Genomic DNA, 20,773 nt, shown 5'->3' with positions numbered 1-20,773 from the left:
GGGCTGACTGCCTCATGAGCAACAAAAGAAAATACTTGGGACTAGCAGTTGGCATAACGGCTATGTTGCTGAACTCCCACGTAGTCGACCATGGTTTGAATCCTGGACCCGGTGGCTTAGACTCACGCCGGGTGTGTGTCAAGATCCCGAGAGGAGGAGAATGGAGAAGGGATTGTGGCATGGCCATCTCCCCTGGGGGGTTATTTCCCACTTTCTGTCTCTCTGTCTCTCTCTGCCTTTCTGGCGAGCACATGTGCCCTATAGCAAAAACCTCTCCAAAATAATAATAATAATAATAATAAAAGTAAATACTGCAGAAGTTTAAACAAGGCTGCGGTCATTTCAAGCAGTACCATGGAGGAGGGCGGAGTTGAGGTGTTCCTTGAAGAAGGCTTCTTTCTTCACAGTCAGAAAGGAGAAGGCGTTCCACGAGGCAGGAGACAGAGAGAGCATCCTTGGAAAAGAGAACACGGGCATTTGAACCAGGTCAGCTCAGCTCTTTCCAGACAAACCCTTCTGCTCTCTTCCAGCATTCCTAGCTCTCTGGAAGGGGTGTCAGAAACTTCAAGGTCATGCTCTGGGGTCAGACTTCCTGGTCTACATCCTGGCTCCCCCACTGGGCTAGTCCTTTCCAGTTTGATTCCTTACTACATGGGTTGCTGGGATGAGTCAGTGGATTAATATAAGCATTGTGTTTAGGACAGAACCCAGCACATATTAGTGCCGGGTAAACATGAGCTTTCACCATCTCTCATCATCGTCGCCCTGTCATCATCCTCACAGTCATCGAGCGAGCCCCTGCTCTGGCTGGGTCCCCATGTCCAAGGTTGCTGCCCATTTCCAGGCCCACTATAGCCCATGATGGAGGCCCCTGCTTCCAGGGCTGTTTAGGATCCATCTTTCAACTCAGTCCTTGGATGCTTCCAGCTATAGTCTGATGTGTTTCTATGAATTTTACAAAATTCCAAGGAATTGGAAGCCTTGCGATTTATGAATTTCCAAGGAAATGAACACCTGGTCTTACCCTACTAATAGGGGTTGACCCTGGGTGTTAACCTGTGGCCTCAGTTAAGCCTAGACACTGGCCGTCTACAGGGCCAAGGGGCTTCAGAGCACCTGTCTGTCATCACCTTCATCTTTCTTATTATTTTAATTTTATTTTTTTAGAGAGAGATTTTTGCTATAGTGTGTGTGTGTGTGTGTGTGTGTGTGTGTGTGTGTGCGCGCGCGCGCACGCGCACATTCATTGGAGAGAGAGAGAAAGAAAGAGAAATCACTCCTCGGGAGGATGGCCATACCGCAATCCCTTCTCCCCCATTCCCTCTTGAGATTTGGGGCATCATGTACATGCACCTGGCGTGAGTTTCAAGCTGCCAAATCCAGGACTTGAACTGCAGTCAGCCACATAGGAGTCCGGCAACATAACCACTACACATCTGCTTCCCACCACCTCCCCACCATCTTTATTATTGACCACACTGTATCAGGGCTCGTTGTGTAAGCTCTTGAGTAAGTTCTGCCTCCCCAAGGACCTGGGAGCTCTGCAGGACAGAGACCTGCCTTGCTCATCTTTGAATCCCCAACACTTAACAGAGAGCAGACAGTGAAGTCATAGCACCCCTCTGACACTATGTGATCTTTTCCTACCTGCCAGGCACTGGTTGGGACTGTACCAATGGAAAACATGTGGTTCCTGCTCTTGTTGGTCCTACAGGCCAGTGAGGAAGACACTAGTCAACAGCTAGCCACCTGGGATAACATAAAGCAGAGTGTTTGTGAGAGGCTACACAACAAAACCCAACCTGGGCTTGGGGAGGGCCTGTGGGTGGTCAGAAAGGCTTCTTCCTTCAGGAAGTGACTGTGAAGCTGAGTCCTGAAGGATGAGCAGCAATGTGAGAGACAGTCTAGGCAGAAGGAGTAGCTATCTTCCATGGAGAGGCCAGAGACCCAGGTGGCAGGGCTGGAACGTAGACAGGAGGCCAGATCTCACAGGGCTGGAGGTAGATTGGAGGCCACATGGGAGGTATGGGTTCTGTGTACTTTCCTCTCAGCACAGTGAGGAGCCACAGTAGGGTTTTCACATAGGAAGTCACTTGGTTCAACATGTATTAAAAAATGTAGAGGCTGCTTTTGTGGCCTAGTGGTTAAGGGAACTAGATTCCACATGGCCTACCATGGTTTGAATCCTGCCTAGGCAGCTTGAAAACTACAAGGGGCATGTGTGCATACGTGCCCCAAATTTCAACAGAGAAATGGAGAAGGGACTGTGGCATAACCACACCCCAATGGGGGGTCCTTTTTCCCTCTCCCACTCTGTATGTCTCTCTCAATGCATGTAAGAAGCTTTCCCACATTGCCACAATGGGTCATTTCCTAAAATGCCTTCCTTCTGTCTGCCCCTCTGGGTCCACTCTCTACTCCTGCCCTAATGTGCAGGGCCCAGAGGCAGAGTTAGGTGTGGCCAACAGAGGGCACTAGCAGGAGCCTGGGGTGGACAGAGGAAAAGAGCCAGGTATTTATGCTCCCTGTAGGGCCTCACAGGCACTGAGTCCCCCCAGCAAAGGTGACAGCTCTTAGCAGGTGACCTCTTCACACAACTCTGTCTCCTGACTCAGTGACTTCTTCCCCTTACTCATAGGGGTGGCATCTGTACCCCAGTGTTAGAAGCTACTGAGTACAGGGCTGCCCTCTGTAGTTTTCTACACTCTGTTCGTAGATACATCTCAAACATTTCTTTTTCTAACCAAATCAGCCAATCACTGTATCTGACATCTGTTTTCTGCAGGGGTCCTGACTAATAAAGTGATAGTCACTCCTTTTAGATTCATAAATGCATGCAATATTTAATTTGGCAAGGAACCTAGATGTTTTCTAACCCAGCTCCTTTATTTATGTGAGAACACCATAATTCAGAGAGGTTAAGTGACCTGGCCAAGGTCACATGGTAAGTTAGTATTGAATGTCATATCCTTCCCCCCCCCATAGGTTTTTATTGTTATAGGGTGCATATGCTTGCCAGAAAGACAGAGAGAGAGAGAAAGCGATAAATCACCCCCTGGGGGGATGGCCACGCCACAATCCCTTCTCTTCCATTCTCCTCTCGGGATCTTGGGCATGCACACACACGTGCCTGGCCTAAGTTTAAGCCACCGGGTCCGGGACTCGAACTGCGGTCGACTACATGGGAGTCCAGCGACATAGCCATTACACTAACTGCTGGCCCCTGAATGTCATATCTTTTTATGAGAGAAATGAATCCCAGGATGATTAGCAAAGTTCTCTAGGCCACTGAGCTGATTACGAGAAGCAATTGGGAATATTTTGAGGGTAGGAGAGGCATGCTCTTCTTGTCTGGGACTTCCTAGCCAGTTCCGGACAATTTCCCTCAGAAGCTTTCGTAACACATGTTTATTTCCATCACCAGGGATAGGCCCCATCCACCTCAATGAGATCGAGTGCACAGGGAATGAGAAGTCCCTCATAGACTGCAAATTCAACACCGAGTCTCATGGCTGCGGCCACGAGGAAGATGCTGGTGTGAGATGTAACATCCCTGCCATGGGCTTTCATAAAAAGGTGAGGAAACCGGACAACTACTGGAGACTGTTACTGAAGAGCCAGGAAGGATCTCACTCTGAAGGATTCTTTTCTTTTTCCCCAAAGAATCATTCATTTACTTTTTTTTATTATTATTTAATCTGCCCCACATGCATTCACCAGAGAGAGACAGAGAAGGAAAGTGAGAAAGCGAGCCTCCAAGTCCGGGACTTGAACCACAGTTGGCCATGTGGAAGTCCAGCGCTTTAACCACCACTCTACCTGCTAGCCCCATTCATAAGGATTCCAATAAGTGATATTAGGGTCCTACAAGAGGAACTGATAGTGTTCAGACTGTGCTTCTATCACTACCAGTGACATGGTCACCTGGCATTCATGCATGTGCCCAATGAGAAAACATACGTATAAGTACCACCCTCCTTATTGGCAGAAGAGAAAACACACTCAATGACACCCTCTGTGTGCTATACCCTGCTCTGGGACTAGACAAACAGTGTGATGATGTAGGGGCTCAGGTTCTACGACACCCATGAGACCCTTGACATGAATGTTTTCCAAGGATCCAGTCGTAAGCACAATACAGACAATATTTGGTAATTAGAAGGAAAGAAAGGGACTATCACAGTATTAATAACCAGAAACAGAGCCTCTAAAACCCACAGATGTCTCCTGGTTTGGGTGATCTCCACAGAGGTAGCCAACTGGATGAGTCCTCCTTTCCAACCATGAAGTCTATGCAATTTTACAGAAAGACCCAGGAAGTCTTATTTTTTTTTAAAAGGTTTTTGTCATAGAGCACATGCCCTCACTGGAGAGACAGAGAGTAACAGTGAGAGGGAAAGTGAAAAATCACCCCCAAAGCGGGAGGGCCACACCACAATCCCTTCTCCTCCATTCTCCTGGGATTTGGGGCACACATGTACATGTGCCCAGCATGAATTTTAAGCTGTCAGGTCTAAAACTTGAACTGCGCTTAGCCATGTGGGAGTCCAGCACCTTAACCACCACACGACCTGCTGGCCTCTAAGAAGCCGTATTTAATGCCCTTCACTGTGCTGTGAATTTGCTCGGGTGCTGTGCATTCTCTGGCACAGGAGAGCTGGAAGAGCTCCCTGAGTGCTTATTTTTAAAATGAACAAATGTGGCCATGTCTAGGCTCAGGATGTTTTTCCAGTCAGGCTCCTGCTCTAATAGCAGTTCTTGACCCTGGCACCGGCATGCCAAAGGCACTGCTGGACCCATCAACCGTGACACGTCTCATGCAGCTTGCCATCCAACAGGGCCGTGAATGTGGACCCAACAGCACTCAGCTGGGCCACGCATCCTCTTGTGGGTGAGCAGACCCTGGTCCACAACCCCGCAGCTGTGAAAGGGCTTGCCCTCTGTAGCCACCTAGCAGCACTCCAAGTTGGCCCTAATGAAGCTACAAAAGGCGATCAGCCATGAGTCCCGATACGCTATGTCACGCTTCACTTCAGACAGGTTGGAGTCAGGTGGAAAGAAAGACCTAAGCCAAAGACAGTGACATTTTCTACGGTCAGTAGAGCTGAGCCGGGCCACGTGCCTGGTCATGCCAGCAGAAGTGCTACACTCCCAACACAAATAACTCTTGCCCTTTCTCAGGACCCCAGGCTCCAGGCAGTCATCCGTGTGCTCAAGCAAAGAGCGTGGGGTCTACACCTGGATTTGTAGAGTCTACACTCTGAGAAGAAATTAGGGAAATAGCTTGTGGAAGGCATTGCTATGGGCTACACCCATTGTCTTGCCATGGAGGTGGGCCTGGCTGGGGGCTCCAGAGGGTGTCAGCAACACCACTAGGCAGATTCGAGACTTCTGAGTTTTATCTCTGTATTAGTTTTCTCAGCTGCTATAACAAAATACCGCAGATTCGGTGGCTTAAACAATAGTATTTGTGTTTTCATCACTCTGGAGGCTGGAAGCTCAAGGTCAGGGTGTCAGCAGGGCTGGTTTCTCCAGAGGTCTCTCTCCTTGGCTTTGTCTCTTCAGTCCTTAGTCTTCTCTGAAAATAGGGGATGAGGGAGATGACCCCCAGCTTCCTTCCTGGTGCCTACTCATTCAGAAATGGACGTTTTATATCGAATGCCTAATAAAGGCTGCTGACTTGGAAATGGATGGTTTTGCCCATCTGGCAACAGCAAAGCTTCATTTCTTTCATTGCTGAGAGGGAGGAGCCGGGCAGAAGGCTCAGCAACAGGCAGGCAGCTTTCTCGGTGTGTGAATCCACCCAGGGCTGTACCCTTGCTGGCTTCAGCTCACCTCTGGCCTACTGGCCTGTCCTCCGCCTGGCAGTAGGCCCCCACGTGGCAGCAGGCTTGAACATTTATGTGAAATGAAGTGGAATGGCCCTCACTTCCTTCCTCATTAACATCTGGATTGCCTTACCTCACCACCTCCAAAATAGCCTCTAAATAGCTACAACCTTATCAAAGCATGGAGCTCCTCATCACATTCCACTAGCTGGAAATGTTTGTTTCCCCTCTGCCTGCTCAGAAAATTACAGCTACCGGCAGCTCACTCCCCCTCTACTCCCTTCCCCCTGCTGCCACTAAGAGGCAAAGGACAGGAAAAGGAATGGCCCACGCTGTTCTATGAGACTTTATGAAGGACTGACCTCTGCCGGCATTCTTACTGGGTGATGAGGTGGAGAGGGTGAGGGCGAGAGGCTCCTGGTCCACTGCAGGCCTACGGTTCCATTGTTGCTGATGAGGTCACCCACCCTCAGCAAACTAGGCAGTTTCCAGGGTGCCGATGCCCAGCAAGGCGCCAGGGATAGCGAGCTGCATCCTGGGCCCAGCCAGGAATTCTTGGCTGGCCACTCATGCACCCCAGTCTTCTCTGGAAAAGGGAAGGCTGACCAGTGTGTGAAGTGCCCAGACTCTTGCCAGAGTCATGAACCCCCTACTTCACAGAGGCCACTCATGCCAGGTCCTCTTGGAGCACCATGGCAACACCTTGGAGCGTCAGGAGGTGCCAGTGGGAACTAAATGTTACCCTGGCCCCAGAGGCAGGGTGGCAGCCGCCTTCTTCAGCAGGGGCCTCTGAGACTCCCCTTGGCTTTAGAACCCCGGCCTGGGAACTGCTGCAGAGTGACCAACTAAGGGGACAAACCGCTAATTAGCTTAATTATAATTGTCGTAATTGCTAGGAAAGAGATTTACAGGGACAACAGATTGTGTAACCCAGCACTCCCCCAGCTGGAGGGAAGTCCCACGGGATATGGAATATGAGAGATGAACAAGGATCAAGCAGGTCAAAGGGCATGTGTCTGCAGCTTACCCTGTGACATGCCAAGAAAGTCAGCCAAGACACCGACAGAGGCCATGAGCCTGGGGGGCCAAAGAATGAGGACAAGGGTGACCACGAGAAGGCGGATGGTGGGGGCTGTAGAGCAACGGGAAGCTGCTCGCCAGTTCCCAGCAGGAGGGTGGCACCATGGTGTCTCAGATGGGGCTCTGGCTTCCGAGTAGAGGATGGATTGTTGACGGCAGGAGCAGAGGCAGTGAGAGAGATGAGATCTGACTCGGGCAAGGGGATGGTGTCTGGGAGAAGGAGGATAGGGACAGAGCATTGAGGGAAGAGGACAGACTGGAGAGTCACAGGAGATGACACAGTTGACACACTCTCCGAGATAGGAGAGTGGGAGATGTCAGGGACTGTTCCTCAATTTCTGTCTTGTAGAATAGAATAGATTCGGGATCAGGAAACTACAGCTGGTACGCCAAAGACCCATCCCTCTGTCAATTTTTGTAAATAAAGTTTTAATAGAACAGAGCCACAAGCAGTCATCTACAAGCTGTCTGAGACAGAGCTGAGTGGGTAAGACAGAGACTTTAGGGCCCACGGGCCTAAAATCTTTGCCTGGTCCTTTATGGGAAGTCTGCTGATCTCTGGGGTAGACGACCTCGAGTTTAACTGAAATAGACAAGTTTAGAGGGCCTGAGAAGGGATAGCAAGTTCAGATTTGGGATTTCTGAGATGCCAGCTGGAATTATCTAGTAGGCAGTTGGCCGTGTGGGCATCAGAGAGCGTTCTGTCTCAAGAGGACAGTAGGGGAGATAGATTAGGAGCTGGGGACCCCCAGCAGAGGCTGTGGCAAGAAAAAAAGGGCCTGGGAAGGAGTTTGAGAGAATTCTATTTTTAAAATTAATTTGCCAGAGGACATGTACATACGCTTGCTGGAAAAAGACAGAGAGAAAGCACCCGCAACACTGCAGTCCCTTCTCTCTCATTCTCTCACAGACACGCCCAGAATGTTTTTCAAGCCATCTTGTTTAGGATTTGAACTATGCAGTCAGCCATATAGGATCCAGCTGCCTTAACCACCACACCACAAGCTGGCCTAGAATCCTACTATTTTAAGGTCCCTTGGCATATCTTTCTAAGTGTCTTTTCAAAGCAGCAGATGGGGGGCAGAGCAGGCAGTAGAGTCTACTTTGGGGCTCAGTGGAGTACAGTCAGCTTCCCCAGCTACTTAGACCTTCAGGGTCCCAGGATAGCTGAGGTGGGACCTCGTCGTATGACCACAGGGACACAATGCCACCAGACAGCAGGCTCTCAGGGATACTGCTGAAAGTGCATGTGTCCCTGACAGGGCCATCGGGCTGGGCCCTTGAGGAGTTTGGGGCTGCCGGCAGCCTGGTTGGGACCCCCTTCCATCCCTCTGAGTGACCATGCCTTCCTTTCTGTCCACAGCTACGCCTGAATGGAGGCCGCAATCCCTATGAGGGCCGAGTGGAGGTGCTGGTGGAGAGAAATGGGTCACTCGTGTGGGGGACTGTGTGCGGCGAGAACTGGGGCATCGTGGAGGCCATGGTGGTCTGCCGGCAGCTGGGCCTGGGATTCGCCAGCAATGCCTTCCAGGTAAGAGCCCAGGCCTCAGACCTGCCCCCTGCCCTCTGTCTGGGCCCTTGACCTTCTTTAGCCAGTTCTTCTTCTATGGACCTTCTGCGGAAGGTACAGAGCAATTGCCCAGGCCAAGACACAGGAAACTTCGCTTGGCCCCTGGCAGCTGAGTCCTTGGGCAGGACACTCAACCTCTGGCCTCTGTTTTTCCAGCTGCAGGGTGAGAGGCTGGTCTAGGCACTCTGTGGTCTACTCCAGACGCCCACACTGGGACTCAACCCAGGCCGATGGCTGATCCTAGAATGTCCTGATGTGTGCCTTTTGCAAAATGATACAACTCTGTTCTTTTTTTTTTTTTTTTTTTTGGAGATGTTTTCACTATAGGGCGCATGCGCTCGCCAGACAGACAGAGAGAGACAGAGAGACAGAAAGCGAGAAGTCACCCCCCAGTGGGGATGGTCATGCCGCAGTCCCTTCTCCTCCATTCTCCTCTCGGGATCTTGGGCACGCACGCACACGCGCCCGGCATGAGTTTTAAGCCACCGGGTCTGGGACGTGAACTGTGGTCGACTACGTGGGAGTCCAGTGACATAGCCATTATGCTAACTGCTGGTCCCCAACTCTGTTCTTCAGGACAGTGGGAGATACCCAGCCCAAGGCCCAGCACCCCAAACACCTTAGCTGGCTCCCCTGAAGCTCCCTCTGGGCAGAACACGTTTCCCAGTTCATGCCTCCTGCACTCTCCCCTTGACATGCTAGTCCATTTCCAGATGATATCAGCCCCACCTTCCTCTCAGCAGCTCCTTCTCAGCAGGAGGGTGATGCAGCTGAGCGCAGCTAAGCTCTGGTCCTAGTTCCCAACCCTTATGACGAGGCTGCACGGGAATGGGAGACCAGGTCTGTGCTGACTGCTGTCCCACCAGAGCAAAGCGGCCACCTTTCCCTCCATGCCTCAGCTGTCCTTCCTGTGACATGGAGTGAATAATCCCAAGCCCACAGTATCCTGGCTCCAAACACTCCCCCCCCCCTCATTTATTCACGATGGACCACGTATGAGCATACGAAAGTGTGAGAGGGAGAGGAGCACTGTCCACAGGGTCTGGTCATGCCATGATCCCTTCCTCCAGCCCTCCAGTCCACCAGATCCTAGACTCGTGTGTGTGTGTGCCTGGCGTGTTTCAGGCTGACTGGGCCAGGGATCTGAACCAAAGCAGCTGTATAGATCTGGCTTCTTCTAATTACAGACCCCTTTCCTTCTCAAGGCCTGGGTTTTCTCATCTGGAGAATGAAAGGTGGTCAGGTTCCCCAGAGAAACAGAATCAGTAGGATTAAGCATCTATCTCCAGATAGATCGATGGATGGACAGATGACAGGTTGATAAGTGACACATAAATAAATGACAGATTGGTTGGCTTTAAGGAATTGGTCTGCATGATATGGAGACTGGCAAGTCTGCACCCTGTAGGGCAGGCTGGCAGGCTGGAGACGCAGAGACAGGCTGATGCTGCAGCTCGAATCTGAAGGCTTTCTAGAAGCAGAATTCCCTCTTCCTTGGGGGGAACTTCCATCTTTTTTCTCTTAAGGTCTTCAACTGATTGGGTGAGGCTCTTACACATTATAGAGGCAAGCTGCCTCACTCAGAGTCTACTGACTTACCTAATACTCTCATCTAAAAATCAGTTCACAGATGTAGAATAGTGTTTGACTAACTATCTGGATACTGTGGTTCAGCCAAATTGAAACAAAATGATCACAAAAGGGTCTGGATAAGATACTTCCACGGGGACCAGCTGTTGGCATAAGGGCTATGTCGTTGGACTCCCATGTAGTCAACTGTGGTTCGAGTCCTCGACCTGGTGGCTTAAACTCACGCCAGGTGCATGTGCGTGTGTGCCCAAGATCCTAGGAGGAGAATGGAGGGGAATGGATTGCAGTGTGGCCATCGTCCCTCCCATGACTTTTCTTCTGATCATCTTTCTCTGAGAATCCCAGTAAAGCTTCCCTAAACCATAATCCTACCTTGGGCTAGGAGGAGAGGAAACCTCAGGAAACCTCAGGAAACCTCAGGCAGCTGTGTTCTCATTTCAGCTCTGTATCTGACTATCCACTTCTGATCCTTATTTTTCTCTGCTGCAAACTTCTCCAAAGTGTCAGAGTATATCCTAACTGTTTCAAAGCACCCTAGTTCAAAAGAGTCCAATAAATACTATCACCATAAACCTGGAGTCTCTGCAGCCTCTGTGCAGAACTATTCATTGCTTTTCCCCAAAAGTTAGTCATTTACCTCCAAAAATTAGACTTTACGCTGTGTCTAATTACTAATGTTTACAAATAGATTTCTTCCCTCCTGCCCATTTCCATCAGTTGGTATTTTCCTAAAGCACTGTATTAAGAAGGGTTCTAAGATCAGGCTTAAAGGATAGAGTGCTACAATGGATTAGCAATGTCTGTCCTGGCTGAGGACAAAGGAGTAGGCAATGTGGGTTGCAAGCACCTGCAATTCCTAACATGTGACACTGACCACAACTGGAGTTCCATTTTCCCGAGGGAGAGAGTGCTAGGGTCAGGAAACCTGGTTTCTCACTCACTGTGCCAAAGGGAATTTCTCCTTATGAGGGTTGTCCTGCTAATTTTGCCAGCTCATTGGAGAGCTTGGGTAAGTGACTCTGCTTCAGCTATCCCAAAAATGGGATCATAAAACTTGATGATTTTTGTGGGGCTGCAAGTTGATAGAATATGCGAAAATAATGATTCGAGGTGCTGTAATGGTCGTTTCTTTTGTTGATTCATCCAGGAGACCTGGTATTGGCAAGGAGATGTCTACAGCAACAAAGTGGTCCTGAGCGGAGTGAAGTGCTCGGGAACGGAGCTGTCCCTGGCACACTGCCGCCACGACGGGGACGATGTAACCTGCCCCCAGGGTGGGGTGCAGTACGGGGCCGGAGTCGCCTGCTCAGAAAGTGAGAGCTCCTGAGGGTCATATCCCAGCCTTTCCACCAGGTCCCGAGGGGACAGTCTCACCAGTTATTCCTCACAGGGCTCCAGAGATAGGTACTGGCAAAAAGACAGTGGCTTCAAAGTGGAGCCAGGAGGAGTTTATAAAGAAATGTGTACTATGCAGTTTTGTATCCTATGGAGAAGCTGTTGATCTCACAGGGAGCCTCCTGGCAGCTAAAGGAAAGAGAGAAAACTGATCATTACTATAATTTATAGTAACTGAGATCAAAGGGAATTTCTCCTTATGAGGGTTGTCCTGCTAATTTTGCCTGAAGCACTTTCCCTTCTCTCAACCTTAGAGTCATTTCCTCTAATCCCGACTCATCCTTCAGAGAACCACTAGTAGGTACCTTCCCCCGAAGAAGTCTTTTCTTGACCACCTACCTGGACAGGGTCTCCCATCCTTATCCTTCAAGCTCTTGTCACAATGGTTACTAAGTAATTAATATGGGCTCATTTCTGTCTCTCCTGCTAGAGTATTAGGCGGCTCCACTTCTGCTTTGTTTGGCTCTGTCCAGAGAGCCTAGCACAGTGTGCATTAGAACGGAGGTGGGTGGCGAAGACGAACTCCTGGTGGCTGTTGTGGATGGTGGGGAGGTCAAGTCCCATTCGCAGCATGTGTTGAGAGCACAGGTCACTGGTTAGCAGCTAAGCACAGACCACGTCACCCTAACAGACTCCTGAAAGAGAGGGTGCAAATGGGGACCCCTGTGCTGAGCTCACACGTCTGTAGAGGGGCCATCCATGGGTGCTGACAGCTAATCAGAGACTCACACCCTCATTAGTAAGTGTGCCCAGAACAGCCTGTGCAGAACTGCGTGCTGGCACACTCTCCCAGAGGAACTGCCTGTCAGCCAGCGGAAACCTCCTGATTTATGTCTTCCATTCCCTGCCCCCATCCCATCTGCATGCCTCCCTTGACTACCCTTTGGTTCCACGCCCCATTCCTGTGGGTGGATGCGCTAAGTGCCCAGTGAGTTCACAGTGGGGATCCTGCGCAGCTCATTGGCTCAGGACACAGGGTTGGGGGAAAGTGAGCCCGGACTCCAGGTACTGGTGCATTCAAAGAAAACAAAGCTCACAAACTACACTCACTTGAGAAATGTACACGCAACTTGTCAGAAAACACAGGAGGCAGGATCTTGTAAATAATTTATTTACGACATTAGCGTCAATTCATGTGTGGCTACAAATGCTCCCTGGAAGCTCACTTTTAAAGAGAAACCTATAGTCCATCCTTCTGTAAAGAAGCTAAACCTACTCACGTGATTGTTCAAACACGGATTGTAGCATCAGTCATTTTTATAACACCAGCCATGTGCAATGCACAGTAATTAGGCAGATCAAGGTGTTTACTTGCCTTTTTAAGACAAGCACCTGGAGAAACCTCTCACATAGGGAACAACCTGTGTGTTGGGGCTGGGAGTGGAATCAGGAAGAATTAAGGCAGTCTGAGGGCCAGCAGGTGGCATGGTGGTTAAGGGCGCTGGACTCCCACATGGCCAACTGCGGATCGAGTCCTGGACCTGGCAGCTTGCTTTCTCATTTTCTCTCTCTGTTCTCCTCTGGCCAAATTAAAAACAAGTAAATAAGTAAATAAAGTTAAATAATTCTTTCAAAAACAGCAGGCAATCTGGAACTACACATCCGAGCCTTGAAAATGTACATCTCTTCCTGCTAGCAATTTTACTTATAGAAATACATACTAAAAAAGTAATTAAAGACATACTCAGATTTACTGTGGGGTGTTTATCACAGCTTTATCCTTCACTGTGAAAAATTCAAAACAGCCAGTGTGTCTAAAAATATGGGGTAGGATTATGAATTGAATATTACGGAGCCGCGAAATGAATGTCATGATGGAAATAAGTCTACATGGACGTATGTCAAGATAGCGTGTCATATGCCAAGATTTACGGGGATCTGTATTAGCAGACACACAATCTGCATACAATACCGTAGAGGAAAATGTACCATTCCTAGAACAAGGTGTTCGAGGTGTGCTCTCTCTGGGTAACACCATCATATTATTATTGCTGCTCTTTGCTTTTACTTAAGGAAAATTTGAAAGTAGAGATAATGTAATGAATTGTATGTAGCCTTCACCAGATTTTAACACTTGTCAACATTTTGCCCATCTACATGGATGGCTGGAAAGGTGTCAGAGAGGACTCTTAGCAAAAGGAAAGAGACTTTTGGGGTCATGTTAAATAGGAAGGGATCCTTGAGGAACTTTCAAGCCAATTCCAGAGGTGGTGGTCAGCAGAGACAGGTGTCTGTCCCAGTGCAGGAATCAGAATCCTCAGGGAGGGGTCTCTCGTCTTGCTGAACCCGGTGCTCTTCCTCCTAGCTGCCCCCGACCTGGTCCTCAATGCCGAGACCGTGCAGCAGAGCACCTACCTAGAAGACCGGCCCATGTTCATGCTCCAGTGTGCCATGGAAGAGAACTGCCTCTCGGCCTCGGCTGCCAAGACCAACCCCACCACGGGCTACCGCCGGCTTCTGCGCTTCTCCTCCCAGATCCACAATGTTGGCCAGTCTGACTTCCGACCCAAGAATGGCCGCCACGCATGGATCTGGCATGACTGCCACAGGTAGGCCCTCCCCTCAGCACCGGCCAGCCCTGCCTGACATCTTGCAGGACACAGGTGGGGACTCAGATTCACGAGTGTGGCTGAGAGAGAGCCAGGAGGCCACACGGTCCAGGGGGATGGGCCCTCCATGTTTCAGAAACCATTCTCCACTCCCAGAAGCCTGGCCTGCCTCCCCTTGCTGAGCCCATTCTTGCCTCCAACACCCCTCATGTTAGGAAACAAAGTTTGTTTTGTATGCCAAGGCCCCCTCTTTTTTTTTTTTTTTTTGGAGAGATTTTCACTGTAGGGCGCGTGCGCTCGCCAGACAGACAGAGAGAGACATAGAGATAGAAAGCGAGAAATCACCCCCCAGGGGGGATGGTCACGCCGCAATCCCTTCTCCTCCATTCTCCTCTCGGGATCTTGGGCACGCACGCACACGCGCCCGGCGTGAGTTTTAAGCCACCGGGCCCAGGACGTGAACCGCGGTCGACTACGTGGGAGTCCAGCGACATAGCCATTACGCTAACTACTGGTTCCCAAGGCCCCCTCTTTGACCCTCAGTCAGTGACTGTTAAGAGTGTCCATACCATGTTTGGACTTCACAGGGTGCTTTGGGGTTCTTCCTGAGTTCATTTAGAAATATTGGGTAACCAGCTGATTGCATAAAGTTTACATTGTTGGACTTCCACTTAGTCGACTGTGGTTTAAATCCCAGATCTGGTGGCCTAAAACACACTAGGCGTGTGTGCATGTGTGCCCAACGTCCCAAGAAGAGAATGGAGGAGAAGGGGTTGCGGTGTAACCAATCCCCCCCGCAGGGGCAGGGAGTGATTTCTCGCTTTCTGTCTCTGTCTCTCTAGCAACCACACTCACCCTATAGGAAAAAAATCTCTCTTAAAAAAAAGGAATACATTTTACATAGTATATAGGAGGGACTTCAAAAAATTTATGGAAAAGTGAAATGAAAATACAAGTTTATTTTGGTGCAAAACAATTTGAAATCATGAATAGTTTTTTAATAGTAAGCATTTTCTAGGAACTCTTTAAAGACCCCTCATAATTTTAAACGTCTTGAGGAAGACAGTGGGTGTGGAGACAAGAGGAAGCCCAGGAGTCATGAGACCTGGTCTCTAAACCCAGCTGTGTCTCTATCCAGCTGCATGAAGTTGGGCCAGCTGTGCCACATCACCTAGGACCTCTAAGGTCCCTTCCAGCTCTGTCAGCCTGTGGACCCGATCCCAGTGCTATAAATGCCAGGCAAGAACAGAAGAACAGAGTGAAATCCGCCAGCCAACCCCTAGCTAGAGCCAACAGAAGCCACCCTATTAATTCTCCTGCTTTTCCTTTCTTTTCATTTTTTTCCCTTTCTTTATTTCTCTTTTATTTCCCTTGACCTTAATCTTATCCAGAGCCTGCTGGCCCTGCTTGTTCACATTTTCCTGCTCAGGCCTGAGTTGGGCAGAGAGAGGAAACAGAAGCAAGCACACTATGGAAAAGGGAGAGAGGCCTCTGCATTTGGCAGGGCAGGAACACCCCTAAGGGGTCTGCAGACATGGCCCTTCTCTATGCTCAGCCCATCTAGAAAACGAAGTTTGCACTGCATGCCTGGGTGTCTGCCATCACCCAGGAGCCTGGGGAGTGCTGAAAATCTAGACCCCAGAATCAGAACCTGTATTTTATCAGGATTTCCAGGTGATTGTGCCCATCAGAGTCAAAGAAGTCTAAGTCTAGAAGATCTCTGGGCTTCCTTCCAGCTTTAAAATGTGGTGGTCACTGTTAAGGGTGGATCTTACATTTATTGGCCCCCTTCAAAGCGGCAGACCCATTTAATCCTCGATTTCATAGGTAAAGGTGCTGATTGTTCTTTAAAATGATTATCTGGGGACCAGCAGTTGGCATAATGGCTATGTCGATGGACTCCCATGTAGTTGACCACGGTTTGAGTCCTGGACCCAGTGGCTTAAACTCACGCCAGGCTCATGCGTGTGTATGCCCAAGATTCTGAGAGAATGGAGGAGAAGGGATTGCGGTGTGGCCATCCCCCCGGGGGGTGATTTCTCACTTTCTGTGTCTTTCTGGTGAGCGCACATGCCCTATAGTAAAAACCTCTCCAAAAAAACGATGATCTGAGTTTTGTGAAAGTCCCAACTAGCCAAAAAAATCTTGATCTTTATATAGAACATGTTGGTGGTCTTCAGGGTAATGTCACAACAGTATTGGTGCCTGATTTCTTTAGCGAGCGTGTGGGTGGAAGCCCTGGACCTGCAGGGGCTGACGCTGCCTATGGGTCTAAAAGTGGATGTAATTGCATCCCAGCCCGACATATGGCAGCCACCCAGAGATTACATGTAGGAGTCTCTGTGTGCCATAGACGTACACTCCAAGGAATCAGTCCCTCCCCAGAGAATAGACACATGACAGCATCGTGGACGTGTTTCCTCTGATCTGGAGCCCTGGGGACTCTGGCCCCTCCCGTTCTTCCTGTGGCCAATTTCTTTGCTTACAGATGTTCACGCAATGGTTTGGGAGGGAAGGATGGGGAGAAATGCTAGCTAAGCAGACGTCCCTTTGCTCTCCCTTCCTGGCCTGTAACTGAGAAGCTAGGACCTGAAGATCCCAGGGACCGTGACTAAAGTCCTGTGGGAGGACTCTTCAACAGGTTTCTGGCTCAGATCTCTGTTGAGTTCCTTCAGGAGGCTGTGAAAACTGGCCCTTCCTCTCCTCAAAAAATAAATACATAAGTGAATAAAAAATTTCCAAGAATACTTAACATCCTATTTCAGCAAATTACGGACACTCTGAAACCCGTCTTGGACCTGCCTTAAATTGGCATGTATTGAAAACACGCCATTCTCAATGTAATCACTGCTACCAGGAAGGACAGAGCTATGGTCTTTGAAAGCCCTAAGCTGAAACACAAGAGTGACCCCCAGGGAGTCTCCTTGCCAGCCAGACTTAGAGTTGCCCCCTCTTGGCTGCACTGCACCCAGGTTGGTGATCTTGACGCAGTCCCTCTGCTGCCTGTGTGCCCCAGGGCGTGGGGCCACACCTGCTCACCTGGCACTCATGTCACAGCTGGGCACAGGCACACAGGGTCCAGGCGTGCGGGGGCTCAGCCTTCTCACCTCCGAGAAGCCTTAAGTGAGAAGGTGGGAGCTGGAGAGGCGGTGAGCCAGGGACTTAGCACAGGTGACAGCCCTTGGAGTCAGGGACGGCACTGCCGCAGAAGGGGAGAGACTCTTGGCTCTGCCCTGCCTCCCCATGCCCAGGGCAGCCCTCGTGGAGGCTCAAAGCCCACAGATGCGATGTGGCCTTTGGGAGCCCATTTGAAGCCCCCATCTCATCTGTGGGCAGAAGCCTTATTCCTGTCAAGGGGGCTGCCTGGCACGGTGGGAGACAGGACAGAACAATGAGAAGGCCCCACCTTGGAGGCAGCACCTCCTGGAACTGGGAAACAGCCTGTGCTCAGACTCAGGAGTGCGGTCTCAGGTGCCCCAGGACCTTCTATTCCGGAGGCACCACGGACACATGGCTGGTGCAGAGGAGAGGCAAACATCCCTGCCAAGTGCACCGAGTCGTTGATTAGGAGTTTACGGGGGCCCTCGCAACCTAGGACAGCAAAGAATATACCAGAAACTCCCACCATCCTCCTAACTGGCTTTCCCATCATCCATGGATTCATCCACGGCCTCCTCCCTGACTAGTCCCGTATCTGTGGGCACTGAGCCCTACAGTGGAAGGGCCTTTTGTCCAGGTTACATCTCCCACTGAGCGTCAGGCTATTCTCACCCCTTGCAGTGTTCTGGAAGTTCTTTCTAAGTCCAAATTTCCCCCTCTACCTTCGGGATCAGTCCTTCTTAGACTCCCAAAGCTCAGGGCACCTCCACCTGGAAGAGGAAGTATACCTCCTCACCCAGACTCACTCTCCTGCCTTCTCAGTGAGGGTCCCCCACCCCCATTCTAAATCTCCTTTTGAGGCGCTATGGGTCAGTTGAGAGGTGAGCTCTAGGCTTCACATCTGCCAGCTGGGAGGTATAGCCCTGGTTGGGTCCGGAGGAATGCCTACAGATGCCAGAGAGGTGAAGAAAACGCCCCAGGATGAAGGCAAGGAAAACGGGGAGTCTGCTCCCCTCCCAGTGTTGGCAGGAAACACTGCAGTCGGGAACGCTCCCGCAGTGGAGTCTGAGGAAGAGAGGAGCGGAATGAGGTCAGCCCGCACGGCACGTCCGTCTGTGCCTCCGTCTGAATTCTGTTTAGACAACGGAACATCAACGTGTTTCTCCTGGGGTCTTTCCAGCCAGTAGCATGGTAACAGCCCCTCTCAGAACGATGCAGACATTTTTCAGGCAGTGAGTCAGACCTCATGTCTCATCCTGCCCCTCCAAGAAGCCGAAACAGACTTTCTCAAAGCCATTCCTTCAGCTGCCACAAAATGCCTCCTTGTGCATTTCCTCAGTGGGCCCCTGGCTCATTTTACCCAGAAACATGACAAACCTGGGAGAAGCCCGACTGAGCCGCTTCTGACGATATTTATAGCATCAGCACAGGAGGAAGGAAAAAAGAGCCTCTAATTTCCTCTCAGAAAATCTGTCCTTTCATTCCCCTCTTCCCTGTGCCTTACTGCCCACGTGCAGGGGAGGGAGCCTGAGACCTACCGCATGAGGCTTGGGGACTGAGGAGCCACTGTGGCCTGGGACTAGTGATAATAAAAATACGACTACTTTACTGCCGATGGTGGTGGGGATAAAAAGTGCACAGGTACTGAGTACTTACTCAGACACAAGCTTTTTGTGAGGTTCTTTAAAAAAAAAAATTCCAAAGTTTACTCATTTATTTCTTCCATGAGACAGAAAGACAGACACATCCCTAACAGGGTCCCCATGCTGCGATCCATCCCCAGCTTATGGGTATGTGAACACACCCAGCACGTACAGGGAGACCCTGGGACATGAACCCAGGACCTCCCTCATGTGGGCTGAGCCATACCATATCTGCACCATCACCCGGTCCCTGTGCAAGGTATTTTATGCCATTGATCTTACCCAGTCCTTACAACAGCCCCGAGAGTGGGTACTGTGACCTGGCTCCTTTACTGAGGGGGAAACCAGATCATGTGTAAATAAAAAAGTGACTCTGTTCTCCATGCCTGGGGCCCCTGTTCTTCCGTTTACCCCACTTTCCAAACGTCCCTGTGAGGACAGAGACAAATGTGTTGAATAGTTGTAGATGTTGCAGCACACACACTGCAGAGCAGGACGGGGCTAGAGAGCCTGCCTACTTCTTCAGTCCTAGGCTCGCGCAGCGAGGCCTCCAGGGGCGCCTACACGAGTGCACGGCCGCCATGTTTCCCTTGTTTATCCTGAACCAAAACGTATGACTCTCCAAGAAGCTGCATCTGTTCTCAATTCCGCTGCGTGGAGAGCAGGAACATCATTATGTAAACAGCTAAGGGAACTGCAGCCTGGCTTCACAAGCTCCCCCTGCCCCGGCTGCTGTGGGTCTCTCCCTGGGAATGAGTCACTTCTGCCCCCCGCAGGGTTCCACAGCTGTCTTCCCTCCCTGTTATTTGCTCAGGGCAAGGACAGGGCTGTCCGAGCCTCTGCACTGCTGCTCACCTCCCAGGGTCAGGGTCAGGGTTAGGGTCAGGTTAGGGTCAGGGTCGGGAGCAAAAATGCAGGCTGTTGAGGAGACTGAGGCCCTCCCCCTCTGCATATCATCGGGTCACACGTGTGTCCTATGCAAGACACATGCTCTGCTTTTCAGTGCCTGTCCTTTGCCACCTCTCCTCTTCCTCATTGTCCCGCCCCCTTTTGTTCTCTCTCTCTCCTGGCCATACAGCCACTTTAAAACTTTCTCAAAAGACATCAAAAGTGATTTTCCTTATTAGTTGGAAGAAAGTCCATCAAATAGAAATAGGCTGTGAGCAGTGGCCAGCAGATGGCATGGTGATTGGGGCGCTGGGCTCCCACGTGACTGACCAGTTTGAGTCCTGGCCCTGGTGACTTGTTTCTCATTTTCCTCTCTCTTTCTCTCTCTCTCTCTCTCTCTCTCGTGTATGTGCCCTATAGCAAATTTTAAAATAATAATAAATAAAATAATTATTTTAAGAAACAAAAATAGGCAATGAGGACCAGTTCAGGACTGAGGAAGATCCCTGCTTATTAATACCTTAATCAGGACGAGCAGATGATATAATGGTTATGTCGCTAGACTCCCACAGAGTCAACCATGGTTCGAGTCCTGGACCCAGCAGTGTAAAACTCACACCTGGCACATGTGTGTGCATGCCCAAAATCCTAAGAGGAGAACAGAGGAGAAGGGATTGTGGCATGGCTGTCCACCCTGGGGGTGATTTCTCACTTTCTGTTTCTCTGGTGAGCACACGTATCCTATAACAAAAATCTCTCTAAAAAATAAAAAGATAATAATAGTTTAATTTACTGGGCTTATTGAACGTCAGGTGCTTTGCTAATTGGCCTATCTCACTAACACCCACAACACCCATGCAGTCATCGTTAATATTCCCATTTAAGAGATGAGAAAACTGGAACTTAGCAAGGTGAGTGGGTTGTCTGACTCCAGAGCCCAGGTGCACTCTCCAAAGCACCTGGTTACCAGCCTCCACTACTGTCTTCCTTGTCCTGTGCCCTGTCCAGCCTGGCTACCCCTTAGGACTAGGCTGCTCCAGGTAGTCCTAGGGACAAACCAGCACGGCAGCTGCTCCAGAAACTGACCCTCCAGGCCCTCTCTCTTGTTCCCAGGCCCTAACCCAGCCTGGA

General features: G+C 50.2%; 1 protein-coding gene across 1 annotated transcript in view; it reads left to right on the top strand.

The window, feature by feature from the left end:
- Nucleotides 1–20,773, top strand: part of LOXL2 (lysyl oxidase like 2) — a 97,012-nt gene that overhangs the window by 70,443 nt on the left and 5,796 nt on the right. Inside the window, exons 7-12 of the mRNA XM_006140670.3 lie at nucleotides 3,425–3,576; nucleotides 8,272–8,439; nucleotides 11,216–11,381; nucleotides 13,769–14,012; nucleotides 14,509–14,515; nucleotides 20,756–20,773. The exon at nucleotides 20,756–20,773 is cut by the window's right edge and continues 91 nt beyond it. Of these exons, the coding sequence (XP_006140732.1) occupies nucleotides 3,425–3,576; nucleotides 8,272–8,439; nucleotides 11,216–11,381; nucleotides 13,769–14,012; nucleotides 14,509–14,515; nucleotides 20,756–20,773 (755 nt within the window). The remainder of the gene's footprint in view (nucleotides 1–3,424; nucleotides 3,577–8,271; nucleotides 8,440–11,215; nucleotides 11,382–13,768; nucleotides 14,013–14,508; nucleotides 14,516–20,755) is intronic.

Source organism: Tupaia chinensis, unplaced genomic scaffold (genome assembly GCF_000334495.1).
Source record: "Tupaia chinensis unplaced genomic scaffold, TupChi_1.0 Scaffold000039_1, whole genome shotgun sequence".
Lineage (NCBI taxonomy): Eukaryota > Metazoa > Chordata > Mammalia > Scandentia > Tupaiidae > Tupaia > Tupaia belangeri.
This window is presented reverse-complemented; position numbering and strand designations above follow the sequence as displayed.